The sequence below is a fragment of the Kickxella alabastrina genome (assembly GCF_025024165.1).
Source record: "Kickxella alabastrina strain RSA 675 chromosome Unknown BX661scaffold_28, whole genome shotgun sequence".
In the NCBI taxonomy this organism is placed as follows: domain Eukaryota; kingdom Fungi; phylum Kickxellomycota; class Kickxellomycetes; order Kickxellales; family Kickxellaceae; genus Kickxella; species Kickxella alabastrina.
This window is the reverse complement of record NW_026251499.1, coordinates 39174-64155: the sequence shown is the minus strand read 5'-3', so window position 1 is coordinate 64155 and position 24982 is coordinate 39174. Positions and strand designations below refer to the sequence as shown.

Sequence of the window (24982 nt, the reverse complement as noted above, 5' to 3'; positions counted from 1 at the left end):
TGAGAGGAGCGTGAGTGAGTTTGACGCTGTGGACAAATGCAGAAGGTGGCTCCCCGCAGTCTCGCTCGCATCGGAACAAGGGCTGGTGTTTTTGGGGCCTGGAGTTGGAGAGCCCCCCTCCGAAAATCGACTGAAATCAGTGGATAATGATGCTATATCAGGTGACACTGTCCCAAACATGGCCGTCTGATTGCTTTGGCCACAATGCCTCTGCTACAAAAAATTTTATTTAGGTACAAAAAATTAATCGTTTTTAAAACTTGCCCGACTTATTTTATTATTCATATCAGGAAGACCCTTATATATCTCGCACACACAAAAATGTTTAAAAAATTTAATCTGCAAGAGACCATGAGCGGGCAGAACCCCGTCAAATCCTCAGTAGTACGTGGGATCCGTTCCAAGCTGGTCGAGCAGTTCCCCGGACTCGAGCCTCACATCGACGAGATTCTGCCAAAGAAAGTCAACCTGATTCAGATCAAATGCAAGGACCATTTCACCTTGTACGCGATTGACAACGAGATTATGTTTTTCCAGCATTTCAGTGATCCGATCACCCCGACTTTGCGTCTTCTGCACCAATACCCGGATATTCTGCCGCATGTGAGAGCTGATCGCGGTGCCATTAAGTTTGTTCTTTCGGGGGCTAATATTATGTGTCCTGGGTTGACTTCTGCTGGTGCTTGGTTGCCTGAGGAGAATATTCCGGAGGATACAGTTGTTGCTGTTATGGCGGAGGGGAAGGAGCATGCTTTGGCTGTGGGCGTTATGAAGATGTCGACGGATGATATCAAGTCTATCAACAAGAACACTGGCGTGGATCTTATCCAGCATCTGTCCGATCCCCTGTGGAAGACGCGTCTGGATTAATACAAAGAATAGAGAGGTATATAATAATAATTTGTTGGATTTTTATACTTTATATTTCATTTAATCTGAATAATAGAAATAAAAAACTTTTGGAATAAATATAGAAAACTGTTATACTTTATTATCCCTACTTGGTGTGCACAAAGGGCAGTTTGCCAGCCCTATAGACAAAGTTATTCTTATAGGACTTTGGCTTGATCTGACGGAAGTTCGGCTCCTGAACGAAATGACCCCAGCCCTGTTTCTCCGCGAAATGCACAGCATCCTCCTTGGATGCAAAATCCAGTCTCACCGGTGCCATAGCGTCAGCAGTCGACTGCCAGCCCATCAACGGGTTAGACCACCGGTCGCCCTTCTCCAAGCCGTCAAAGTCCAGGCGCCATTTCAGATTGGCATTCTTGCCAGACTGCATCGGGTTGTTGGCAGGCCGGTAGATACGGACTGTGCGTTTGGTTAAAGCAATGGGTGCACCGGAAAGTACTTCGGCGGGGAGTGGCTCATTTTGATGAGCAGGGTGGATTTCTGTCACTGCCGTGCTGCTGTTGCTGTTGCTGTTGCTGCTGTTGTTGTCGCTGTTGCTGTTGCTGCTGTTGTTGTCGCTGTTGCTGGCAGTGGTTGTGGTCGTGCTTTGTGCGCGCTGGCTGATTGCCAAAACAAACTTGCGCGGAGACGCTATCGCTGAGGCCTTTGATGCGAATCTAAACATGATTTGAAGAAATTGGATTTAAAAGAAAATAGAAAAGAAAAGAAAAAGGTAATCAAAAAGAACAAGTTCGACAAATGAAAAATAAAATCATGAAATGTAACAAAGGAAATTTGAAATTACATGATGCCAAACACACACGTGCGTTGAGTACAGAAAAAAGAGCGAGCTGAAATAAATCACACAGTTAGATGGTTTCGCGTATAGATAGCATTTGGCCGATTACCGTTTTATTTAGATTAAATCACCATTCGATTTATCTTTTTTGGGCGCTTTTCGCCCCTCCTTGGGAGAGGGCCCAAAATTCGTTCAATTTGTGTATGCTTGTGGATGCGCACATCTTTTTTCTTTCTTTTTTTCAGCCGATCGACCTTTTTTGATTCGAGAACATTGGGTGTTTCTCAAGTAGAAAGTTTATGTTTTTTTCCATTATTCCTTTCTTCACTCCCCTGTTGCCGGTCAAACATGGGATCTTGTCCATTTCGCATGTTTTAAAGTAGATGGAAAACAACAATGAATTGAAACTACTGCAAAATGTGAATGATAATAATAAAACAACTTAGATTGCTTTGCTTACTTGCGTCATCATCACCACCATTGTCGTTGTTGTCATGATCAAATTGCACAACAGCAATCGTCCATAATTATCACAAGAATAAAGATGTATTCGAAAAATGCGAAAGACAAAATACCAAAATACCAAGGAATGGGAAAACAAACAAAGCACCAAAAAAAAGCTCATCAATGACAACTAAAAAGGGCTTGTCCTTTTTTTCTTACGATGATGATGGGGGAAAAGATGTTCCAATTGGGAAAATCACTTCTCACATGTCTCTAGACGCTGGTAAGATGCATGTTTTTTTGTTGTTTCCCTTTTTCTCCCAGAAACAAAAACTAAATGAAAAAAGGCGTGTATTTTGATCATCCCAAGATCTTGAACTCTTCTTGAGCACTCATCCAATTTTTACTTTTTTTGTATTTACTGCGTTCTCTTCTTTATAATAAATTCGTATTGAACCGTTTTTCGTATTTTATTTTTTGTTACTTTTTTTACTAATAAACAATACCTTTAATTTTTTTCACACGCGACTTTTTTGTTCTCATTTTTTTATTCTGTCGCTTTGTTCTTTTTACTCTCTCTCCGCACACAATACCTTTTTTCTTGTTACTTTTCGCCACTTACTTTTCCTTCTAATATTTATTTTGTTCATTATTTAAAAAGGTATGTTCGTCATCAATATATCCAGGTTGTAATTATTACTATCTTTTGGCACATGCAACACGTACACTAGCAAGGGACAATTGAACGTCACTATACAAACAACCCAAGCAAAGCAAAACAACGAAAAAATAGTGTGAACACATACATATCTGGCAGCTTTTCTGTTCTCTGAATTTCTTTTCTTTGGTACTTTTAATTATTTTAATTATTTTTTAGCAGTGTATGTGTTGATTTTCCATTTAATATCTATTCGCCTTTTATCCTTGCAATTCGCCTATGTTGCAGTATTCCACCAATCCATTCAACAACCTCTTTATATTGTATTCCAGCGCCTTCCACCTACACAAACACATATAGAAACGCACTTTCTCACTCATTAGATCGTTATATCGTTATATCGTTATATCATTGTGTCATTGTGTCATTGTGTCATTGTATTTTTTGCACTTATATAGCATGTCGCTTGTGACATCGCTGTTCGCAAAGGCCAAGGCAGACATCAACGACATATTCGATCCGTCCAAAGTCCCCGGCTCTAGCGTCTACACAGCATCCAATGGCACCGACCTGGGAATGCAAGCGATATTCGCTGCATCCTTCTTCACAGTCTTCATACTTCTCTTCAGCGCACTGCGGCTCCGATGGCCATACATATTCTCGCCACGAACGCGATTGACAATCACAGCACCCCCCTTCCTGTCAAAGCGCTTTTTCGGCTGGTTGCTGGCTACAATGCACACGCCGGAAACCCACATTCTGAACACTCTGGGGCTGGACTCGGTCATTTTTTTGCGCTTCTATAAGATGTGCATGAGGCTGCTTTTGGACGTTGCGTTTTTTTCGATTGTCATCATTTGGCCGCTGAATATCCGCTGGTCAAAGGCCAATTTGAACCCGCAGACGAACGGAAATAATGCCTCTGCAGGCACCGACAGCGACGGCAACTTGGATATTACACTGACGTACTCGGTCACCGACTATTTGTTCAACCTGACGCTTAATACCTCGGATCCGAAGCAGAAATGGTACCTTGTGCCGCACATAGTCTTCGCCTATATATTCTCAGGCCTCGCCTACTACCACATCTCAAAGTTCAGTTCGCGCTGGGCCTCGCTGCGGTGGCATTTCCTAATGCAGTCCAGACACGCGCGCGTCTCGCGCACAGTCATGCTCACAGGAGTACCCAGGCACCTGGCCAGTAGTCCGAGGGAGCTCGAGTGGTTCTGTGGGCCCGGGCTGCAGCTCGGGAAGGTCGAGCAGGTTCGTGTATGCCCGTTCAACACAAGGCTGACTAGCAGTGTGCGCGAGCGCGCAAAGTACTTAGTGCGCCTTGAGCAGGCATATATGAGGCTCCTGGGAAACCCATGTATGCATCCGGAGTATGACCCTGAGAAGCTCTATGGGCTGGCGATGGACCACTCGGAGGGTGCGCGCGAGGCTGAGCGTGCGCTTTTGGGCGAGTGGGCCAAGCCATCGAGGCAGAAAAAGGGTGCAAAGTCGAGAAAGTGCAGTCGACCGGCAGCAGCAGAGTCGCCGTCGACATTATCCTCTGCTAGTCCAGAGACCGACGTTGGCGTGGTTGCCACTGAGCATAAGCAGCAGCAGCAGGAGTATGGAGAGAACCCGGGTGATTCGGACGCGGCTGGAGTTCGCCGGCCCATGGTCTGGGTCCGATCGGAGCCTCGCCGCTTTTGGCGGCCATGGGAGCGCGTCGACGCCATTGATCACTGGCGCACCAAGTTTTTAGCCGCCGACCGCGACTTCCAGCAGCTCCGCGACAGCCTAACAGCAGCTACTGGAACCGGGTCCAGCACCGACACGGCAGCCGCAGCCGCCATATCAGACAACGCCATCTACGGGCAGTCGACCACAGCCTTTGTCACGTTCGAGGATGCCGCGTCGGCGCACATGATGACGCAGCTGTCGTGCTACCCGAACCCAGGCTTCATGAAGGCCAAGCTGGCGCCTGAGCCGCGTGGCGTCTACTGGGCGAACGTGTGGATATCGAATCGCCGCAAGTGGGCCGGCCTGATAGTCAAGTGGCTTTTGATATTTGTCATTTGGGCATTCTGGAGCGTTCCGGTGATTCTGTTCTCGTCACTGCTAACGCCGGCATCCCTGGCCCGGATTTTCCCGACGCTGCTGGACTCACACCACAAGCTTCTGCGCTCCTTCCTGTCATCCACCGTGCCGTCTGTCTTCCTGCTGCTGTTTCTGAACATGCTGCCATGGATCCTTAAGCAAGTGCACTTTGCCACGGGCGTGCGCACAAAGCCTGATATCGACTACTCGGTGATGACCAAGATGTGGGCGTTTCTGGTGTTCAACGTTATCCTGGTCTTTGGGTTCTCGGGCACTTTCTGGGACCAGATCCTCAATGTTGTGAACAAGCCCAGCACGGTTATGCAGAACCTGGCATCGAATATCCCGCGCGTCGGCACGTTCTTTACTGGGTACATTCTGGTGCTGGGCGTTGGCTACCAGCCGTTTAAGCTGTTGCAGCTGCGCCCGGTCATCTGGCACATTGGGCGCCAGTGGCTGTGCAACACGCCACGGGACTATGCACGGCTGGTATCACCGGTGTACATTGACTGGTACTCCGTGTATCCGTACCCGCTGCTTGTTTTTGGCATCGCCATGGTGTACTCGACCTTCTCACCGCCCGTCGTGCTTGGCGCCGTCATCTACTTTGTCATTGGCTATCCTGTGATGAAATACCTGCTTCTATACGTGTACTTCCACCCGTTCGAGACCGCTGGCATGGCGTGGCCGAAGGTATGCCGCCGGATGATTTTTTCGATAATCCTGTACCAGGTTGTCATCCTCACGTTTGTCGTTGTCAAGGGTGGCGGCTGGTTCACCTTCAGTATGGTGCCAATTATTGTGCTGTACTTGTGGTTCTTTTACTACGTCGGCTGGTCGCTCGAGAAGCAAGGCACCGTGCTTCCTGTGTATTTGTGGCGCAACCCGCCACCCAATAGCGCATACCCGCTGCCGCCGGACTCGATGGATTTTGACGATGAAGACAAGAACTTGTTTACTCAACCGCTCCTCATGAACCACGCGTACGACACGTCCACGCACCCTGTCTCGCAGGCCAACCCGGGTGCCTCCGCCCTACACAGGCTTTCGGGTGGTGGTGGCGGCGGCGGCAGATCCTATACCGCTGACTTTGACAGCCACCGTGCTCATGACCGCCCGCCTTGGCAGAACATTCCCGCTGCGAGTCCGAGATCCAGATCCATAGCCCGACCGCCGCCGCTGCCGCTGCCCATGTCCTCGTCGCTGCTTGTATCGCCGCATTCCAGGCCGTTGTCCAGCAGCCGGGTGGCTAAGCGCAGTGCCGGGAATCACAGGCGCGAGTCCAGCCGCGGCGTGCGCACGCGCGAGATTATCCTAGCTAACCGAACTCTTACAAAATCCAGCAGGCCCGATAACAGGCCGCCACTGACAACTTCAACATCCGGATCCTATACTAATCCGTTATTGGCCGGGTCTAGCAACATCAGCCCTTTGAAGCGCAAGTCGGCTGCGTCGCTGGCGGCAGCAGGTATGCGGAACCAGAAGCGTGCGAGCAACAGCCAGCTTCGCGCGTCGCACGCGTTACAGCAGCACCAGCAAAAGAACACAAAGCTGTTGGGCGTTTCCGGTGGCAATGGCCAGTCTCGCCTGACGCCACCGGCGCAAGAACCGCTGCAGCTGCAGAGAACCGCGGAAAATAAGCGCAAGAAGAGGTACAAGAGCTTGGCGGAGGCGGCCACTGTTGAGGGATCACGGCTGATCCTATCGCTTGGCCGCCTACCCAGTGAGCTATACAACCGGCACATCGAGAACAAGCGTAACTCAATGAGCGCCATCACAGACATGTCTACCCAGCTAATTTCCTCGCGAGAGTCGCGGGTGAGCTCTGGCGCGCGCATCAGACCGTGGTCTTTTTCAGGGGGAAAGCTACAGACCTTGGAGCAAAACCCCTTGGCTGAAGAGAACCAGCTGCGCTCTGATAGTGCTGTGGGCAGTGCTGATTCCGACCTTGTCAAGGTGGCGCCTGCTGTTTCTAAGCGCGTTGCGGCTGCACCTTCGATTTCAACATCAACTTCGAAGTCGTCGCGCGCGCGTTATTATAACCAGGCGCGTGTTCATTTGCGCTCGCCGTTGTCCCACGAGGTGTCTCCGCAGCCGCGTCAATGTAGACGCCGCCGCCGCCATTTACAGCAGAACGGCCAACAGCAGCGTCGCCCTCAGCAGCTGGATTCGCATGTCCAGATGAGCAAAGCTGCCGAGAATAACAGTGATGAGGATGGGGACAATGACGGATGGGTGAATGAGAGTGATGTAATGGATGCCCAAGGATTGTCGACACTGACTGTGGACAGGAATGGCTGGGAGGATTTGAACGAAGAAGAAGATTGGGACCCCCTCGTGTATCTCAAATCTAGCAGCAGTGACGTGCAATTGCACGATAAGCGCGGGCAGTCTGACGGCAACGGCGCCACGCTCGGCACGCTGCTCACTGACCTGGACCACAACGCATTGGTATCAGAGTCGGAGCGCTTCAACCTGATTGTCCGTGGCAGCTCGGATACCGCCAAAGGACGCGCGCGAGCCAGACCGATGCGGCATAATTATGCGAGCCACTTTGCCACGGGGGTGCTTGACGGCCGCCAGCACCTGGAGTCCTCCCCGTTATCCGGCCTGCGCCAGCGGCGGGTTCGGGGCCGGGGCGGAACCGCAAACTCGGAGCCCTCAGTCGGGAAAGCCAGCACCATTGGCGAGGTAGCGGCATCAAGCATCATTGATGCTGAGCGCTCGTCCGCTTACAATGTCACGTCTGAAGACGAAGCAGGTGGTACCACCAGCCAACGGACTCGAGTATACGTCAGACGTGTGCGCAGTGCACTCCAGCGCATGCGCGACTATTTCTTGGCCGATTTCCGGCCAGCTGGTCCGATCCTGGATCTGACCTATGACCGCCTGTATTCGCAGGGCGTGCGTGACACGAGCAATCGGGTGCACACGGACGCCAATGGAGAGCTGGTTGAGGATAATGGTGATACGCTTCCCCCATTGCGCCAAATACTTGGCCGGGTTTTGCCGAGATCAATGTCGCGCACGTTCAGCCAAGCCCCTGTGCCGCCGATCTTGCCTACCGCATCAACATCCGTTCCGCTACAGAGGTCTTCACTGACTGATAATACGACCTCACCGTACTACTTGCGCGCCAGGTCGGCGACCAGTCCGCGCCCTATTGAGGACCCCCCTGCGCGGCAGCTGCCACCAAAGGGATGGCGTCCCTCACTTGCCCAAATTCTGGCAAACAGCGACACATCAGAACCAATTCCGGCAGCAAATGAAGAGAGCCCTGGCAACAGCAGCGGTAATGGTGGTGGTAACTGTGACAGTAGCGATATGCAGGGGGCAGATGATCTATTGTCTGGCCCCCCTGTGCAGGAAAAATTCGGACTGTCTTACAAGAGCTCACAACTGGTGCTACCGCCGCGGCCGATGCCTATACCGCTGCTGTCTACGAGCATTGAAATGTGGCCCAATAGTCAACCAAATCCAAGCGACATTCCACCACCGCCGCGAGCCCCTTGGGCTCGTTCACCCTTGGCGGGCCACTCGCGATCAGCGAGCCAGCCACTCAATGCCCAGCGAGCTCAGCAACAACAGCAGCAACAGCAAAATATGTACAATATGAACCCGGCGCTTTTGTCGGCGGGGTCCTTGACAGGATCTTTGCCTCCGCCGTTTGGCGGGAGACGCGCCAGCCATAAAAACTCGCTGCCACAGGCTCGCGCGCGCATTCCAGCGCGCATTGTGTCTGAACTCAACTACGTCTCCCGGCGCAGCGCGACTCAAAGCAACTGGCAGCCATCCAACCAGCCGCGACAGCAACAGCAACAACAGCAGGATCGGACTTCGCAGGATTACCCGATTTCACAGCTCTACAACCTGCTGGAGGATGATGACCTGCTCATGACCGCCAATTACCAGCGCTTTGCTGTCGAGGCGCAGTCGACGTTTGCGGCTGATGGGTTCACTGACTACTCGCAAACACCCATGCTCAACTTCCGCGGCATCCTCGACCGTGGCATACAGGACTACGTGCACCCGGGGCTGGTCGGCGAGCTGCCGACGCTATGGCTGCCAGTCAAATTTTTGTCTGCAGATGTCAGCACCACTGTGGATTCGGATGAAACCTCGGAGGATGACGACGATGACTATGAGGATATTGAAGGTCAAGCGGATGATCAGGCGGATGGCAGCCAACAACAGACATCAACCAATGATGTGCGCCTAATGGCTCTGTCCGCGCCACAAAGGCTGGTCAGGCGAATAATCCGCCAATTGGGCGCGCGTTCGGCGCACACCGCAGTTGTTGTAGCTGATGCCAGCACCAACGGCGGCCCTGATGCCAAGGAGCAGGCCTACTATGCCAGAGATCCAGATTTTGACACGGCGGCTGTATCTGGTAGCGGGCGCCGAGTCGAGGAGGAACACGAGCAGGCCATACTGCTGGTTGATGAGCCGTACTCGGAGCTGCTGGATGTGCGCTCAGACAATCGGGACGTCGGTTTGGACGAGATTGCGGAGATTGCAAGTCCTCTCCCACAGCAATGAGCGCTGCTGCCCATTCGGGAAACAGTGCGCAAAATCATAGCGCCGACAGGGATCGTTTTGGCTAATTGGGGGTTTTCCCAATGCGTTGAGCGCTCGTGAATATCCTTTTTATTCTTAAAGTTGGCAATTTGACAACCTCGAGTTTGTTTTGATTTTCGCTTTTAAAAAATTTAATGATGACCGTGTTTTGATTACAATTGGAAAACGGCCCCAAATGCAGCAACATTATTTTATGCGACCTTTTTTATTTGAATTCCCTGTTGCCGATCACGAATACTCTAAAGTGAATGGATCTCTAACTAATACTGCCACAGTGAGACCGACGCCAGTGCCGGATTTGTAACAAGGCCGACTGACTAATTGGTTGATTGGATAATGACACAATGGCATATTGGCAAACTGGGCTGTTTTCTTTGCACCATTGTCAACGGCGGACAGTTTATAGTTGTATGACCTGCATAACTTGCCAATCGGTATTAGTTCAATTTAGGTTTCCGTATTTCCATTGTCAGACTTCATCTTCTGAATAAATTAGCGCGCGGTCGTATTCAACTTTTTTACGCCATTATCCCCCAGCGCTACACTTGTTCCCTTGGAGTATCAATCTGCCTTCTTATAGGCCCATGGGTCTCCACCCACTTCTATATTTTTTTTGAGTTTGGTTAAGATGATTTTATTTTTGCTCTTTGAGGGATTTCCTTAAACCTTTTACGAATTTGTATAAAAAACGAGGGATTGGTTTATTTGCAGACTGCGCCAAGATCCTCTCACTTGAGATCGGCCAACAAAGGAAAAAAAAACACGAAGGCTCAAGCCTTTTATATACCTCTTTGCCACTGTAAAAAAAAGCTGTTTCCAAGCTTCAACCAAAAGGAAACCTGTTTTTCCTATTTGTTTATTTATCTATAAAGAAATAGCGACTGCTAGAAATAAAAAAGAGGGTTCAAAAGATATTTTCTGGCAAAGAGAAAAAAGAAAAAGAAAGAAAAAAAGAGAAAGCCGCCACTCATTGTATAGTTTTTCTGACTAGGCTGAATCCTATTTAATAGACACCGCCCGCACCTTTTTCAGTTTTCTTCCGTTACTCCACTTGTCTAAAAAAATTTCATTTCTATTGCCCACACTATTGTTGCATTCCATTTTTCTGCATTCATTTTGTTCATCCACATCATTATCCATTTTAGCCTCTCCTTTCCCCACACACACTTTATTATTCATATTTTCTTCATCTCATTTCATTGTTTTAGACCAACGCGTTTTGATATCTTTACCATCTTTTTATTTACAAAACAGTCGCCAGTATTATCATTTTTTGTTGACACTCACCGCACGCAGCCTTTTTATCACGAACCACGCAGACAACCCACACCACCCCATCACCCCACCACAACTACTATCACCATTGCTATCTGATGATGCGCTGGATTGGAACTCAGGAAAAGCCGCAACTGTCGGTTCATCTCTACACGCCACAAATCACGGTGACCAGCGGGTCCAACAGCAACCTGCTCCTGGGCTACGTTGCACTCGAGCTTTGCCGGCCAACATCGATAAAGTCAATCAAACTGGCGCTCTCAGGCGTGTACTCTGCCAGCTGGGTCGAGAACGCCGGGCCGAACCGGAAAGAGTACTTCCAGAACAAGCAGTTCCACAGCGACAGCATCCTCCTGTCCCGCAAGAATCTGACTACAAGAAACAACAACATTCTGCCCATGTTCCAGGCGTCCAACATCAGCAATAACTGGGGGTCCCGCAACACAAGCGCTGCCAGCAGCATCGCCAGCCGGAGCCGGAGCAATAGCTCGTCGAGCGAGAGGCTCCCGGCTTTCCATAGCAGGAGCTCCAGCCGGCACCAAAACAACTACGATATCCAGGAAGAGCTGCCCCAATTCATGGCCTCGGACAACATCTGGGACTCCAACATGAGCCGCCGGAACGGCAGCGATGACAGCGACAACGCGCGTGATCTCGCCTTCGAGGACATTGTGTCCCAGCCAAAGAACGAGTTTGGACGCAAGCAGATGAGCACAGGCGCCCAGCGTGATGAGGACGAGGACAGCAACTGCGGGGTTGACCTTGCTGTTGGTTTCGAGCTGCCTGCGGGGAAGCACCAACTCAAGTTCTGCTTCACTCTGCCGTCGCGCATGCCATCAACCATTGTGTCGCACGTTGGCGGCATCGACTACAACCTTGTGGCGCAGATGAAGCTCAAGAATTCGATGACCATGCTGCCTGGAAACAACACCGTCAGTGCCACCTGCCCAGTGCATGTGACTAACCTGCCGTCAAGGTTTGCGCAGCTGGAAGTTGACCTGCCGGTCAACGACGAGGCTGTGTTTACTAAGCAGATGAACGACGAGTGGTGGATCATGTCCAAGCTGTCGGCGCGCACAGCAAGCCCCGGAGACATCCTGAGCCTCGATGTCTCCATGGCGTGGCCGGGACAGTGCGCCTACGACGAGGACCTGTCTTCTCGCCTGGAGATTGTTGCGATACAGATGGACTTGATCGAGTCGACTGTCTACAAGTCGCTGTCGTCGGGCAAGGTCATCAAAAAAATCGAAGTCGTTGTGGCTTCGGGCGTGGCCGGCGGACTCTCGAACGACATTCACGAGAACCCTCGCTTGAACTCCCTCCTTGGCGACAGCATCATTCATAAGCGGAGCTCGGAGATGGATCTGCTTGAGATGTCGCGCTCGCGGGCGTCGTCAAAGTCAAGTCGCGAGTCGTCCCAAGTCGATATCACATCGGCGGCAACCCCGGCAGTCCAAGGCATGTTCAACGACCAGTTCAAGCGCACCTTCAAGCTGCAGGTCCCGAAGCTTCTTCAGTCAGGCGTCAAACTGCAGGCCGGCGGCATCCATATTGACTGCAGGTCAGCTCCTGTCTCAATTATTCACGAGGTGCAGGTCACCATCCAGGTTCTTGATATCAAGACGCAAAAGCTCCACACCATTCCGTTCTTCAGCCGCATTCTCATTGTGCCAGAGGCTGAGTCCTTGTGCTTGCCCGCATACAACCTGTCGGTACTTGACACTCGCGTTATGTGAATTCCCAGCCCTTTTTTTCTAAATGATTAAATAATGTAAAAAAAACATATATACACGCTTTCCCATAAAAAAAATCTTCATCCCGCACAAAAAGTTGTTTTCTTTTATGTGCTTGCTCGATCAACTTTGTTCACCTCCGCATGACTTTGAAGAGAATAAAGTACTACTAAGTCGGCGGGCATGCGGACTGCAAAACGAAGGCAGCATGCGAACTAACGCTGACCTGTTTTACCTCCACTTTGTAACTAAACAAAATTACATATTATCAAAAATACGTATGTGATAGACCAAATAAGTGCTAAATGCGGTAAGGCTTTATTCTACCTCAGTTTATTTTTGGTCAACCTCTTGATTAACTATCGACACTTTGTCTCAACTGCATGTATTTTCTAAAAAAAAACTGTTTTGCATTTATACAAAAGCGCACTAGTTTGAACAAAAATCACGTATTTATATTTTTCAACTATTGATATGGTCGGGTTGGTCTCGGCATTACGCGGGCTTTCTGCCGTGGCAATCACAGCACATGCGGCCAGAGTCGAGTACAACTGGTCAGTGTCCAACATCAACGTCAAGATGGACGGCGTTAACAATCGCCTCGCGGTGGCAGTCAATGGCCAAATACCGATGCCGCTTGCCATTGCGTCGCTCGGCGATACACTCGTATTGAACTTGCGCAATGAGCTGAATGAGCCCACTGGGCTGCACTCCCACGGCATTCTCAACAATGGCACCAACTATTATGACGGGGCTGGGATGGTGACAGAGTGCGGGATTGCTCCGAGATCGCAGATGGCCTACGAAATCCCGCTTACGCAGACGGGCACGTACTGGATTCATGGGCACCACGGCAGCCAATATATCAACGGGCTGCGCGGACCGCTGATTATTGTTGACCCAAATGGCGAGCCCTACAAGTATGACGAGGACATTGTGCTGACCTTTGAAGACTGGTTCCCTAAGGCGTCGACCATGTCTATGGGCCACACGACGCCAGAGAGCCCGAATCGCAGGATTCTCAGAGAGGCAGAGCCGTGCGTAAGATGCAGCGCAGACTCTGGAGTCAACATGGTAGCAGCGGCATCGCCCATGCATTCCTCCATGGATGACAAGATGGCCAGCAACACCACTGATCCGACAAAAAAGTACCCATTGGCTGTTATCAATGGTATTTCTGGCGACTACGCACCCGACTTAAAATTTGTTCCCGGTCGCACGTACCGCGTAAGGCTGTTGAATATTGGCTCGTCCACTATGTTCCGGTTTGGCATCGAGGGCCACGACATGCACGTGATCGAGGCCGACGGAATATCTACAAAGATGAAGAAGGTGCAGAGCGTGACTTTGGGCATTGCTCAGCGAGTGTCGGTTCTGATCAAGGCGCGTCCAACAGCCGTTCAGAACTTCAGGTACCACTTTGACCTATTTAGCGATATATTCCCCCGGTTGAAAGGTTACAATCCGCGCAGGCACATGGGGTCGATAATGTACGGCGAGGAGTTGGAGTATGGCCCGGTCGAGCAGATGTTTTGGGATGAGTTTGATGATTTGAGTTTAGTGCCGCTTGACAATGAGCCATTGCTCCAGCCCGACGTCGTCCACGATATAATCTTGAGCGCCCAGCGCACGCCGACTGATCTTGTGCGGGCGTACATTAACGGAATATCATTTGCGCTGCCGAGCATTCCCTCGCTGTTTACGGCGCTCAACCACACAGCGAACACTCGCGTGAGCTCGACTGACTTTGGCCGCCAATGCAATGCCAAGATACTGCGCCACCTTGACGTTGTAGAGTTGCGGTTGCTGAATACAGACACGGTGCATCACCCGATGCACTTGCATGGCCACTTTTTCCAGATAGTCGAGAGGGGAACAATCGGCGATCCGGTGAGCGCGAGAATGTCCTCGAACACGCCGATGCGCCGAGACACGATTCTGATGGCTCCAAACACATACGCTGTGCTAAGATTCCGGGCCGATAATCCTGGCGTGTGGATGATGCACTGCCATATTGAGCGCCACATGGAGCTTGGTCTTTCAATGATGTTTGTAACGGCACCTGAGGTCATGCGCGAGAGAATCAAGGTACCGGAGAAAATGAAGGAGCAGTGCAGGCTGCTGGGCATTAAAATTTAACAAAATAATATTGTTCTTGTTTGAAAATAAAATATAATTCAATTTGTTGACCCAGGGCGCCGATGCGCCTACTTTGTGGCGGCAATGGTAATGCCAACATTGCCTCCAGCCTTGAACTTTGACTTGGCCTTCCACTGGCCTTTACCCTTGCCCTTGTTTGCATTGGCTGATTTGGCTGGTTTGGCTGGCTGAATGGTTGGCTGGGAAGTCACGAGCAATTTGACGTCTTTGTCCCTGAGATTCGAATCGTTTCTAAGACTCTTCACAAGCAGCTTTTTCCTATCCAGCGAGACACTCAGGCGATCAATTCTGCGTGTGAAGTGCTCAATATTTGAATTTGCCTTGTTTATTTCGCGCGACTGCTTATCCATCTGCATAGTTATCAAACTGATCTGCTCGGCAGCCAAAAGTTGGGCATCTTTGCCCTGGTCAGCGTTATTGTCAGCGGCCTGCAAAAACTCGGCAGCGAGTTTGTTCATCTCCATGGCAAGGGAGCCTTTGGCAATTTGCTTGGCTAATGCTTTTTTCCGTCTTGTTCTTCTCGCCGTTTACGATGCCGCTGCTTTGGCCGGACGTCTCTGTTAAAAATACGCATTCGACATCGTATTCCTCTATGTCTATAAACAGAGGCTGTGCAATATTTGTTGAAAGCTCGGAGCAGAAGGGGCATGTCTTTGTGGCAGAAACATTCAGCCATTCTTCGACGCAGTCTTTGTGGAATACGTGGCCACATGAGAGTGCCGCAGGACGCTCTCCAAGCATGTGGTTTTTGTCCACAAAAAACACATCGCTTCCTTGAACCTTGAACAGTGACTCGAAACAGACTAGGCAGACCATTGTTTAAGAAAAAGCCACAGTGGTGTTTGGAAGTACGAATATTATAATGCACAAAAAAAGGTTTTAAAGCTAAAAAAGTTCACTTTAACCAGAAAAATAAAATATTCTCGCAAATATACACAAAAATTCAAATATATTAGCTGTGTTTGATTTTGCGTGTTTGGCTTTGGGTTGACATCCTAACAAAAGCTTGTATAAAAATAATTAAATTACACACAAATATTGCTTTCGCGTTTAATTTTTTGTTTTATACTAGATATGTTACATATGGTTTAACCATAAAAACAAAAAAACCCATATAATTTCAATTCAAAAACGCCTAATCGAGTCCTCTTCATTGTTAGAGTCCGCACCAAACCCAGACTCTTCAAAAAACAAAAAGCCAACCCCATCAGTGTTGATTTTGGCATCAGTGCAAGTGCGAATTTTAAGACCCATGATGTACTCCGATTTGATCTCCAGATCTAGCTCCAAATCCTCCACCAAAAGCCTTTTCTCCCCCAACGACGCATTCAGCTGATCAGTTCTACGCACGAGTAGCTCGATCTTTCGCGTTGCCTCTTGCAGTTTACGCGATTGATTTTCCATTTCCAAAGTGATCATGCTAATTTGTTGCACAGCCATCATTTGCGCCTCCTCTCCAATTTCAATATTATCGTTAGCGGCCCGGCGAAACTCAACCGCCAGTCTGTCCATTTCCAAGACCAATGGGTTATTGGCGCCTCGCTCGCCATAGACAGTTTCAAAACCGTCTTTTTGTCTGTTCTTGGGTGAGGATTCGGGAAACACACAGGTGATGTCGTCTTCGTCTAGATCTACAAATAGGGGAAGGGCAATGTCTTTGGGCCAGGTTTTGCAGAGCGGGCATACTTTTTTGCTGGTATGCAACAGCCAACATTCAATACAGTCCTTGTGGTATACGTGGCCGCACAAAAGCGCAGCTGGGCGGTTACCGATTTCAATGTCTCCGCCACCCCCTTGCGCCTCGAACAGCGATCCGAAACAAATTGAGCAAACCATTGTTAATATTTTACTTTTTATTAATTGTCAAAAAAACCCCAATTTAGTAAGAAAAAAATAAAGCGCATTTTTATATTTATATTCAAATAAAAAATCAATGACAGCAGAGTTTAAATTTTCATTTTCATTTTCACTTGAATATGATTACAGATTGCAATTGATATCATTAAAAGAGAAGCTTAAACAACAACAAAAATTGTTATCGATCAATAGAGCCTATCCTGAAGATCACCGATGATTCTCTTCTTGACATCCACCAGCCTCTGCAATGAGTTAATATGGTCCTTATGTCTGTCAGACAAAATGCTCAAGCGGCTGGTCTCCGCCTTACTCTCATCCAAAGACACATAAGCATTATCCAGTTCCTGCTCTCTCTCAGCCAGTCTTACCCCAGTCTCCGCCAACAACCTAGTTTTTTCCTCCAAATTTTTCTCCGCAGCATCTAATCTCTCCTGATACTCGTCAACAATACCCCTTAGTACAATACGGTGATTCTTGGCCACAGCCAATTCCCTAATCTGCGACTCCTTAATTTGAAGCTTCAGCTTCGTAACCACGTCCTGGAGTACTTTAGGGGTGCTCGTTTCGCTGGTTTTAGACATTAAGGGGTTGCCGTGTTTGTTGTGCCAAGTAGTGCCGGACACAAAGTATTCGTCGTCCTCGCTCTCGTCCACATCAATGGTTAGACCGCCAAGCTGAACAGTGAGCTGTTGTTGTTGTTGTTGTTGTTGTTCGGGAATACGCTTGGACGAAGAAGAAGGCTCGTTTCCCACAAAAAGACTAGGAACAATATACGATACTGGGGGTTGTTTCTTTTTGCTGCTGCCGCCGTTTTTGTTGTTGGTTTTACTCTGGTTAGCCTTGGCTGGGGATTGGCATGTTTTGTTGGCGGCCGGCTGCTTGGCAGGCCGCTTGGCGCCTAGTTGAGCGGCCATATGGGCGGGCACGCCAACGGTGGGCGGTTCCTTATATCCCCTGCCCTCGCATGATGGACAGTTGCCTCCGCCGTAGATTTGGCAGCGGTACTTTGTGATGCAGCCTTCGTGGAAGCGGTGGCCGCATTTGGATAATGTTAGCAGACGTGGGGAGAGGCCGTTGGAGGCCATGGGGTCTACAACTGTGCCCAGGCATGGGTATGCGTTAATGTAGCAGTATTGGCAGCTCATGTCGATGTGGGTGATTCTTGTTGACGATAAAAAAAAGTGGTGTGAAAAAAAGGAATTAATAAAATTATGCAAAACAGAAAGAGAAAGAAAAATAGAAAGAAAAGATGTATAAAATCCAAATGCGGAACAATTTTTTGTTTGAAAACGGGTAATGGAGGGTAGAAAAACAATTCTGCAATTCGACATTCAGTATTTTCCACGCACCAATGATCAACCAAAAAAGGATTTCCATCCATTCAAAACAAAAAACCCACAACACAAAAATATTAAAATGCACCCACGCTCAATACTCTCTGTCGTAGCTGTTTCTCTCCCTATTCAGTGTTCTCTGCAGAGCCCCGATGTGAGCCTTATGCTTCGATGCCGAAGCTTTAAGCCTTGCAATCTCCTCTTCCAGCGACTCATTCTTGGCTTTCTCAATGTTAAGCAGGGCATCCATGGCATCAATATCCATACGATGGTTGTCCGCCATTCGACTCATATGGCGGTCCTTTTCATACAAGTTGTCGTACAGCTCCTCCCTCAACTCTTCCATTTCTCTCTCCAACTCGGCGTTTTCGCTATTCAATACGTCGATTTGGTCGAGCTGCACCGCCATTATGTATGAATAGTCGCCGTTGTAAGAGTCAGCTGTGGGTTGGTGCTTGTTCAGCGACATTTCGTCAAAAACAGCATCCAGACCGCCATAGCTGCTGGTGTTGTTGCGCGAAAACTGGTGGCGTGTGTGGATCATTTGAGCGCCGCCAACAATGCCACTGTTTGTGTTGCTTCTGCTGCTCGAGGCAACCGCAGGCTGCTGCTGCGGTTTCGCGGACACCTGGACATCCTCTGGGTCGATGAACAGGGGTAGTACCTGGCCAATGTGCAATTTGTGGCAAACTGGGCAGTATTCCATGCTTGAACCATTAAACCATGTCTCGATACATACCTTGTGGTAGGTATGGCCACAGCCGAGAGCCACTGGCCGGTTTTCGCTCGGCGTGCGCACTGCTGATTCTGTACCGGAAGTTGTATCGGCGCACAAAAGAGGGTCATGACAAATTGTGCACACCATTTTTTTTACCCCTTGAAAAAAGAAAACTAAATTAAAATTTTGAAATTTGCCAGTAAAAAAAGAAAAAAAAAGAAAAGAGAAAATGAAGTTAGAGAAAACAAAACAATGATAAAACAAACAAACAATGCTCAATGTTTTCGGCTGCTTTTTTCATATGGACGTGGGTTGGCCCTGCGGGTGGCTTGAGCAAATCTGTTTTTTTTTTCGACTTTGTTTATATTGGGAATATAGAGCCAAGTGTATAACAGCCCCCAACTGGTTGGTGCATGTTGAACATGGTATTGGCATTTTTCAAATATGCGTTACAAAGGTATAAATCAAGAAGTTATATTTATTTCTTCCAAGGAGAACAATTCCTGGTTGCCCGACAGCCATTCCTTATATGCTCTCCTTGGCACATAAATAAACTATAATAAAAACCTATCATCATTGCTTAATTGCCACGCGCGTAATCAATTAATCTTAGTAAGGCAATGTTATGTAAGAGGGGGGGTGGGGAGCACTACTGTAATAGTGTTAGAAAATGGGTGTGAAATTATAAAGATTTTTATTACTAGTGTTTCTAAAGTGCTATTGTCGCCGGCCTCGCCTTATATATACCTCCTTGTCTTTGTGGCACTCACTGGCAGTTGTGTGCTCCGTTCGCGAGAACTGGTCCTTATGAAAGTAACCCGGGTCTCTGATATAGCATTATTGACATATCTGTATTCGTGCGCTCAGCGCATCCATTTCGGGACAGGCAGTGTGGCTGGATGTCAGTTGTGGCGCCTAATTTGATCCCCTGTGATTTGGCCCATATCAGATCCATCTGTGAGCTGACGAGAATCTGTCTCATGCTCTTCGTCCTCAGCGTCTGCCTCCATATCCTCGGGCTGCGTAACAGCAACATGCAAAGCCATGTGCCTTAGCTGTGACATATAGACGCTAATAATAAAATATAGTATAACATTGAAAAATTGTGTTGAATATTAAATGCGCGCTTTTTAGATTTATATGCTGATTTTCACAGCCAAATAAATAAATTGATCAGATCATGTTTTTTGTGTGCTTGAGTTCCAAATCGAGACATAAAAGCAAGAGCATCTTGACAAAACACCTCAACCCCACCTCATTGCCATATTCTTCGCTATTATTTATTTTCTTTCTTTGCTCTTTATTTATTTTATTTTATTTTATTTTTGTTATTGTAATTCCGTTTTTTATCTTTGACAAAAACATTCAATTTCCCCCTCCCCCTTAAAAGGGATGATAAAGCCAACGACAGCAGACCACAGTAAAGAAGTCGGCACCAGCGGCGACCTAGAAGGTCTAGTAGTGATCTCAGGCCCCTGCAGCTCCCTCCCAGACCGGTGCACTCGACGGCGACAAATCCCAGCGCCCCAATACCGGCCCCAAGTCGAGCACCACGACAATACCGAGCGGCTCTACAGTAAACACAAACTGCCACTTTTCGAAATTCTCCACGAAACCAACCACCTTCAGGACACACAAAGTAATGAAGATGGGCCGGCAGCGGCAGTGCTTCGGCGGCGCAGACAGAAGCGTTGGTGCGCAGCTGCAGAGAAGGGGGAGGGGGAGAGGGAGGAGGAGGACTTGACTGATGAGCACTATCGGAGACTGCACAGGAAGCCAGAGTATTTGGAGAAGCGTGTGCGTAATAGGGAGCTGGAGCTGTACCAGTATGCGAGGTGGCGGGAGGCGCAGATGCGCAATGCAGAGGTGGCCTCGGCTTCGGCTGTGGTTGTTGAGGAAAAACACGAGGCTGTGGGGCGGCCCGCCAAACCCAACACCGACAACGACGACAAAGAAGAGGAGGAGGGGGACGAGGGGCGGGATCAGACGGCAGTGGTAGCGAGCGCAAAGAGACAGAGAGTATCGAATGAATTGAAGGGACTGGCTGACTCGCCAGGGTTCGCGAGGGCGCGCGAAAAGGCCGCCAGCACGCCATCGGCCACTGTGGCGATAGCGGCAGAAGTAAAGATCCCACCAGCGACATCGGTGGCGCCGGCGGGTGCTGTGTCTGCGGACTCCGCTGAGGCAGAGCGTGGCGACTTGCCTGTTTTGTCGTTGGCTGAGCGCAGGGTCGCGCACTTGGGCGGCTGCATACTCGAGCAGCTGCTGGTCCAGGCCGCTCACTTGCCAGCAGACGAGTCCCGAGAGGCCGACTCCGATCCCGATTCCGACGAGGGCGATGGGGGCGATGATGAGGACGAGGGCAGTGGCTCCGAGCCAGCCAATAATGGGGAAGGCGACAACGAGGAAAATAGCAAGGACGAAGAGGCGGGCGCGGTCCTTGGCTGCTGCTGTCCGCGTGAGTTTGCGCTGCCTGTGCGGCTGTACGGCCACACGATGAAGCAGCGCGACCGCGGTTAACACCGCAGTCACGTGCACGGCATTGGCGATGCATGCAATTGCAATTGCAGTTTATTTGCCATTTGCTGAGCCACACACAGAAGCAGCGATAGGCCATCCTTTTATTGCAAGGAACAATTGGGATCGAGGCCCGGAATCCGCTTAATTTAGACATGGAAAATAGTGGCGAGGCTGCAAAAAGAGAAGGGCGCAGTTTGTATTGCTATTTTTAGACTTTTCTCTGGTCGGCTCTGATAAAATGAGAAAAGGCTGTAGGTTGAAGAAAAGGGCTGGAACATGCCCAAGACTCGTCTAAAACATTTTCATTACACTTTAATTCCGACTTTTTGGAAAGAAAAGAAGAAAAACAAGAGGGGTAGGAAATCGCTCTCGCCCTCTGGACATTTTCAAGCTTTGAAGAAAAAAGCAAGCGTATTTTGTGTGCGGGGTGAAAGTAAAATTCAGTGTGAGTGTGAGCAGCACACTAGAAAATAAAATAAAGGATACAGTCACGGCAGTAAAGCACACGGAAAAAACCCATTTTTTGACATAGTTGTACGTCTTTTTGTTCGCGCTTTCCCTTTCTTCTCTTTCTTTCGGGGTATCTTTTTTTATGGCAGTAAATAAAGAGAAAAACAAATAAATCGTTTCTTTTGTCTGCTCATCACTTATTTTTATTTTAAACACAAAACTTTTATTTTAGCACGCGTTTGCTCCCCTCCCTTTTTCCTCTTCCGACTCCCCACTTGACATCACCTTGAGTCAAAAGGCTGCCCAAAAAGGAAAAGAAGAAAAATCAAACCAGGCCCCGGCCATTATTCAACGCTAGCAAAGTAAAAGTATTTTCTCTCTCTTTTCTCTTTCATTTTATATTCCACCCTCTATCTGTATTTATATTTCAAATGAGCAATACAAACAGCAGCAGCAGCAGCAGCAACAGTAGCGGCTATACAGACCAGAAGCAGCAGCAGCAGCAACAGTACTTGGCTTTGGATTCGGTCGAAATGCGTGAGCGCCCACGGATTCCGCCCAAACCACTAAACCTGCGGTCATCAACGACATCGACAGTGTCGCCACACTCACTCTTAATAGACACCGACCTCACACGCAGCGGCCTTATTTCCATGCAGCAGCAGCAACAGCCACCGTTGGCTGCTAATTCGCCAGCTCATTCGCTATCTTTGACCACAGCCACAGCCACGGCCATCAATGCCGCAGCGGCTACGCCCATGACACCACAAAACCCCTTACCGCAAACTACCTCTTCTGCTTCTGCTGGTGCTGGCGGCATCTCGAGATCGCAGACTGCTATATCGGCGGCAGCAGCAGAGATGCAGCCGCCTTTGCTTCAGCAGACAAAGTCGTCCCCGCTGGCGTCCTCAGAGGATGCAGCAGCGGCCCTTGCTAGGCAGGCTGCGGCGGCTGCAGCAGCAGCAGCGGCAGCGGCAGCGGCGCGGAAACGCGTCGTTGGCGACTTTGCGTACGGGCGCGGACTAGGCGAAGGCTCCTACTCAACAGTTGTGGAGGCTACGGAGAAGGCCACAGGGCGAGTATTTGCGGCCAAAATTCTCGACAAACGCCACATCATCAAGGAGAAGAAAATCAAATATGTCAATATCGAGAGAGACATTCTGCAAGCCCTACACCATCCCTTTATTGTTCGCTTGCACTATGCCTTTCAGGACTCACAGAGCCTTTATTTTATTATTGATTTGGCCTCGAATGGTGAATTGTTGACGTGGATTAGAAAGGTAAGTGCTGATTTTTGCCTGTTTTGCGCATGCATAGTGCCTGTGTTTTAAAATGGCCTTTATATTTTTGTTATGCTCTATTGACTAGACAATATCTGTGTGTGTTGTGTTATTGTGCAAGCAACCCTGCCTTTTACGTGCATAGCTTTCTTGCTAATGCTGCATTTATTTGACATTTATCTGGCCTGACTATCTTTCATCTGTGTAGTTGGGAGGGCTGGCTGAGGAGTCGGCGCGCTTCTACTTGGCGGAGATAATCGTCGCCGTCGAGTACATGCACATGGAGCGCACATTGCATCGGGATCTCAAGCCCGAGAACATCCTGCTGGGCAGCGACATGCACATTATAATAACAGACTTTGGAACCGCCAAGCGGTTCAACAAGGACGACCCAGATCAGCGCGCAAATTCATTTGTCGGCACCGCCGAGTACGTTTCGCCAGAGCTGCTAACGGACAAGTCGGCCGACCGCAACTCTGATCTCTGGGCGCTAGGCTGCATAGCCTACCAGCTGCTGGTCGGCCGGCCTCCGTTCAAGGGCCTGAACGAGTACCAGACTTTCCAGAAGGTGCTCAAGCTCGAATATGTTTTCCCACCAGGCATGCCGCCCTTGGCGCGCGATCTTGTCGAGAGGATTTTGGTTTTGGACCCGGAGAAGCGGCTGGGTGCTACGCAGAGGGGCGGGCTGGTGGAGCTCAAGGCACATGCCTTTTTCCAGGGCTTTGACTGGCAGGGGATTTCGACGAGGACGCCACCACAGATGGTTTCGGGAGGGCTTCTGGACTCGGTTGCGGCTGGCGCGAGGGCTGGTGGGCCGCCAGCGATTCCGCCGAAACCCCCGCTTCTGCGCCAGTCTACGGGGGCCAGTATTGCGGACGACGGGTTTTACGAGGCTGGGCGGTCGAGCAGCGATGGGTTTGGCACTGAGAAAACCTCGGACTCGTACTCTGCCTCGCCTACTGCGTCGACTGACCCGCTGGCGCTGGCTGGGCTGCCGCCTAACCTGCACGACTACCGGGTGAATCCGCCGATATCCCCGGTACAGACACCAGTGCATTTCGGATACGCTCATCCGCCGCCGCCACTACCACCACCACCTCCATTGCCGCCTCATGCACAGAGCCATCAGCAGTTTTTGCCTGTTCATTCGCAAGCACTCTATATGTCGTTGCATTTCACAGACAACGATATTTACAATGTCCGGCTCAATGACCACGTGCCGCCACCACTCAAAGCAGAGGAGATGGCTGTGGTCAATGATATGCAGGCAAGACAACAGCACGCTGCTGCAGCTGCAGCAGCTGGTGGAAGTGCATCGACGAACGATTATTATGCGGCTGCATCTTATAGGCCCCCTGGCCACCCTGCACATCACAACCTCAATCAGCATCATCACCAGCAGCAGCCTGTATATAGCAACTATGCTGCTAATAGCAATAACGCCCGTCGTTCTGGGAGTAGTCGTGGCGGATGGATTTCACGGGTTAGATATATTGTGTGCTGTGGTAGCAGCGGCGGTCGCTCTGAAATTTAAAGAGTAAAGAGGAACATGGGGGTTGTTTTTTTAACATTATTATTATTGATTTATTTGCTTACTTGTCTATGCAGTGTCACAACTTGTTGACATTTTCAGTTTGTCCTTACAGATAAATATCTTTTTTTTGCCTAATACAATATCGGCTCATTATCGATATGAAACAAATCAACTAGACAAAATAATTAGGGAGAAATCACGATTCAAACAAATAATTATTTTTTTGTTTTCTTTTGTTTTGCGTAATTATCGATTCGGTATAGTGAAATGCAAATAGATATAGCCATACCAATTATTAAAAAAGGATGTACTAAATTAATACTCAACAAATTAAATTTTTATGAAACATCCAAAAAACAAAAAAACGAATACAAACAATAAAAGTGGTGAGTGATTTGCTTGACACTGTTACTAATTATCTTTATCAAACAAGAACTATTCCACCATGTTGATAGCAGTTTAATTGGGAATTTTTAATTAATTAAAAACTATTGATGGGCACGATTTTTCATTTTATTCTGTTACCTAAGATACAATACAAAAAATTAAGGGGTGTAATTAAATATTACCAAATATCAAAACAACAAAAATCAAAACAAATACATGAAACAAAAATAAAATAATGTAACATGCAAAATGTAATTTCAAAAGTTGGTTTTGAAAATC

General features: G+C 48.9%; 9 protein-coding genes across 9 annotated transcripts; 5 read left to right on the top strand and 4 right to left on the bottom strand.

Annotated features, from left to right (window-relative positions):
- Window positions 1-251: 251 nt before the first annotated feature.
- On the top strand, window positions 252-974 carry BX661DRAFT_187953 (PUA-like domain-containing protein). Its single transcript, XM_051537326.1, has one exon. It carries the CDS (start codon window positions 322-324, stop codon window positions 868-870), a length of 549 nt encoding a protein of 182 aa, XP_051389137.1. The 5' UTR covers window positions 252-321; the 3' UTR covers window positions 871-974.
- A 23-nt stretch (window positions 975-997) lies between these two features.
- On the bottom strand, window positions 998-3304 carry BX661DRAFT_194583 (ETC complex I subunit conserved region-domain-containing protein; the record flags this gene model as incomplete). The annotated part of the gene is made up of 2 exons (XM_051537889.1): window positions 998-1511; window positions 3294-3304. 2 exons carry the CDS (start codon window positions 3302-3304, stop codon window positions 998-1000), a joined length of 525 nt encoding a protein of 174 aa, XP_051389136.1.
- Window positions 2972-9648, top strand: BX661DRAFT_187950 (uncharacterized protein). The gene has a single exon (XM_051537325.1). The coding sequence runs from the start codon at window positions 3252-3254 to the stop codon at window positions 9414-9416; it is 6165 nt and encodes a 2054-aa protein (XP_051389135.1). The 5' UTR covers window positions 2972-3251; the 3' UTR covers window positions 9417-9648.
- An 831-nt stretch (window positions 9649-10479) lies between these two features.
- On the top strand, window positions 10480-12539 carry BX661DRAFT_187949 (uncharacterized protein). Its single transcript, XM_051537324.1, has one exon. The coding sequence runs from the start codon at window positions 10829-10831 to the stop codon at window positions 12464-12466; it is 1638 nt and encodes a 545-aa protein (XP_051389134.1). The 5' UTR covers window positions 10480-10828; the 3' UTR covers window positions 12467-12539.
- A 455-nt stretch (window positions 12540-12994) lies between these two features.
- On the top strand, window positions 12995-14593 carry BX661DRAFT_131564 (Cupredoxin; the record flags this gene model as incomplete). The annotated part of the gene is made up of 2 exons (XM_051532570.1): window positions 12995-13440; window positions 13588-14593. Coding segments are annotated over 2 exons (1452 nt in total), but the record flags the coding sequence as incomplete, so codon positions are not given.
- A 77-nt stretch (window positions 14594-14670) lies between these two features.
- BX661DRAFT_216766 (uncharacterized protein) lies at window positions 14671-15439 on the bottom strand (the record flags this gene model as incomplete). Its single annotated transcript, XM_051538769.1, has 2 exons — window positions 14671-15111; window positions 15155-15439. The coding sequence occupies 2 exons, from the start codon at window positions 15437-15439 to the stop codon at window positions 14671-14673; spliced, it is 726 nt and encodes a 241-aa protein (XP_051389132.1).
- A 309-nt stretch (window positions 15440-15748) lies between these two features.
- BX661DRAFT_200555 (uncharacterized protein) lies at window positions 15749-19578 on the bottom strand (the record flags this gene model as incomplete). Its single annotated transcript, XM_051538425.1, has 5 exons — window positions 15749-16254; window positions 16345-16423; window positions 16711-17620; window positions 17916-18621; window positions 19500-19578. The coding sequence occupies 5 exons, from the start codon at window positions 19576-19578 to the stop codon at window positions 15749-15751; spliced, it is 2280 nt and encodes a 759-aa protein (XP_051389131.1).
- Window positions 19579-19789: 211 nt separating this feature from the next.
- Window positions 19790-21654, bottom strand: BX661DRAFT_187937 (uncharacterized protein). Its single transcript, XM_051537323.1, has one exon. The coding sequence runs from the start codon at window positions 21204-21206 to the stop codon at window positions 19842-19844; it is 1365 nt and encodes a 454-aa protein (XP_051389130.1). The 5' UTR covers window positions 21207-21654; the 3' UTR covers window positions 19790-19841.
- Window positions 21655-21973: 319 nt separating this feature from the next.
- On the top strand, window positions 21974-24484 carry BX661DRAFT_187936 (kinase-like domain-containing protein). The gene is made up of 2 exons (XM_051537322.1): window positions 21974-22782; window positions 22991-24484. Exons 1-2 carry the CDS (start codon window positions 22036-22038, stop codon window positions 24314-24316), a joined length of 2073 nt encoding a protein of 690 aa, XP_051389129.1. The 5' UTR covers window positions 21974-22035; the 3' UTR covers window positions 24317-24484.
- Window positions 24485-24982: the final 498 nt, after the last annotated feature.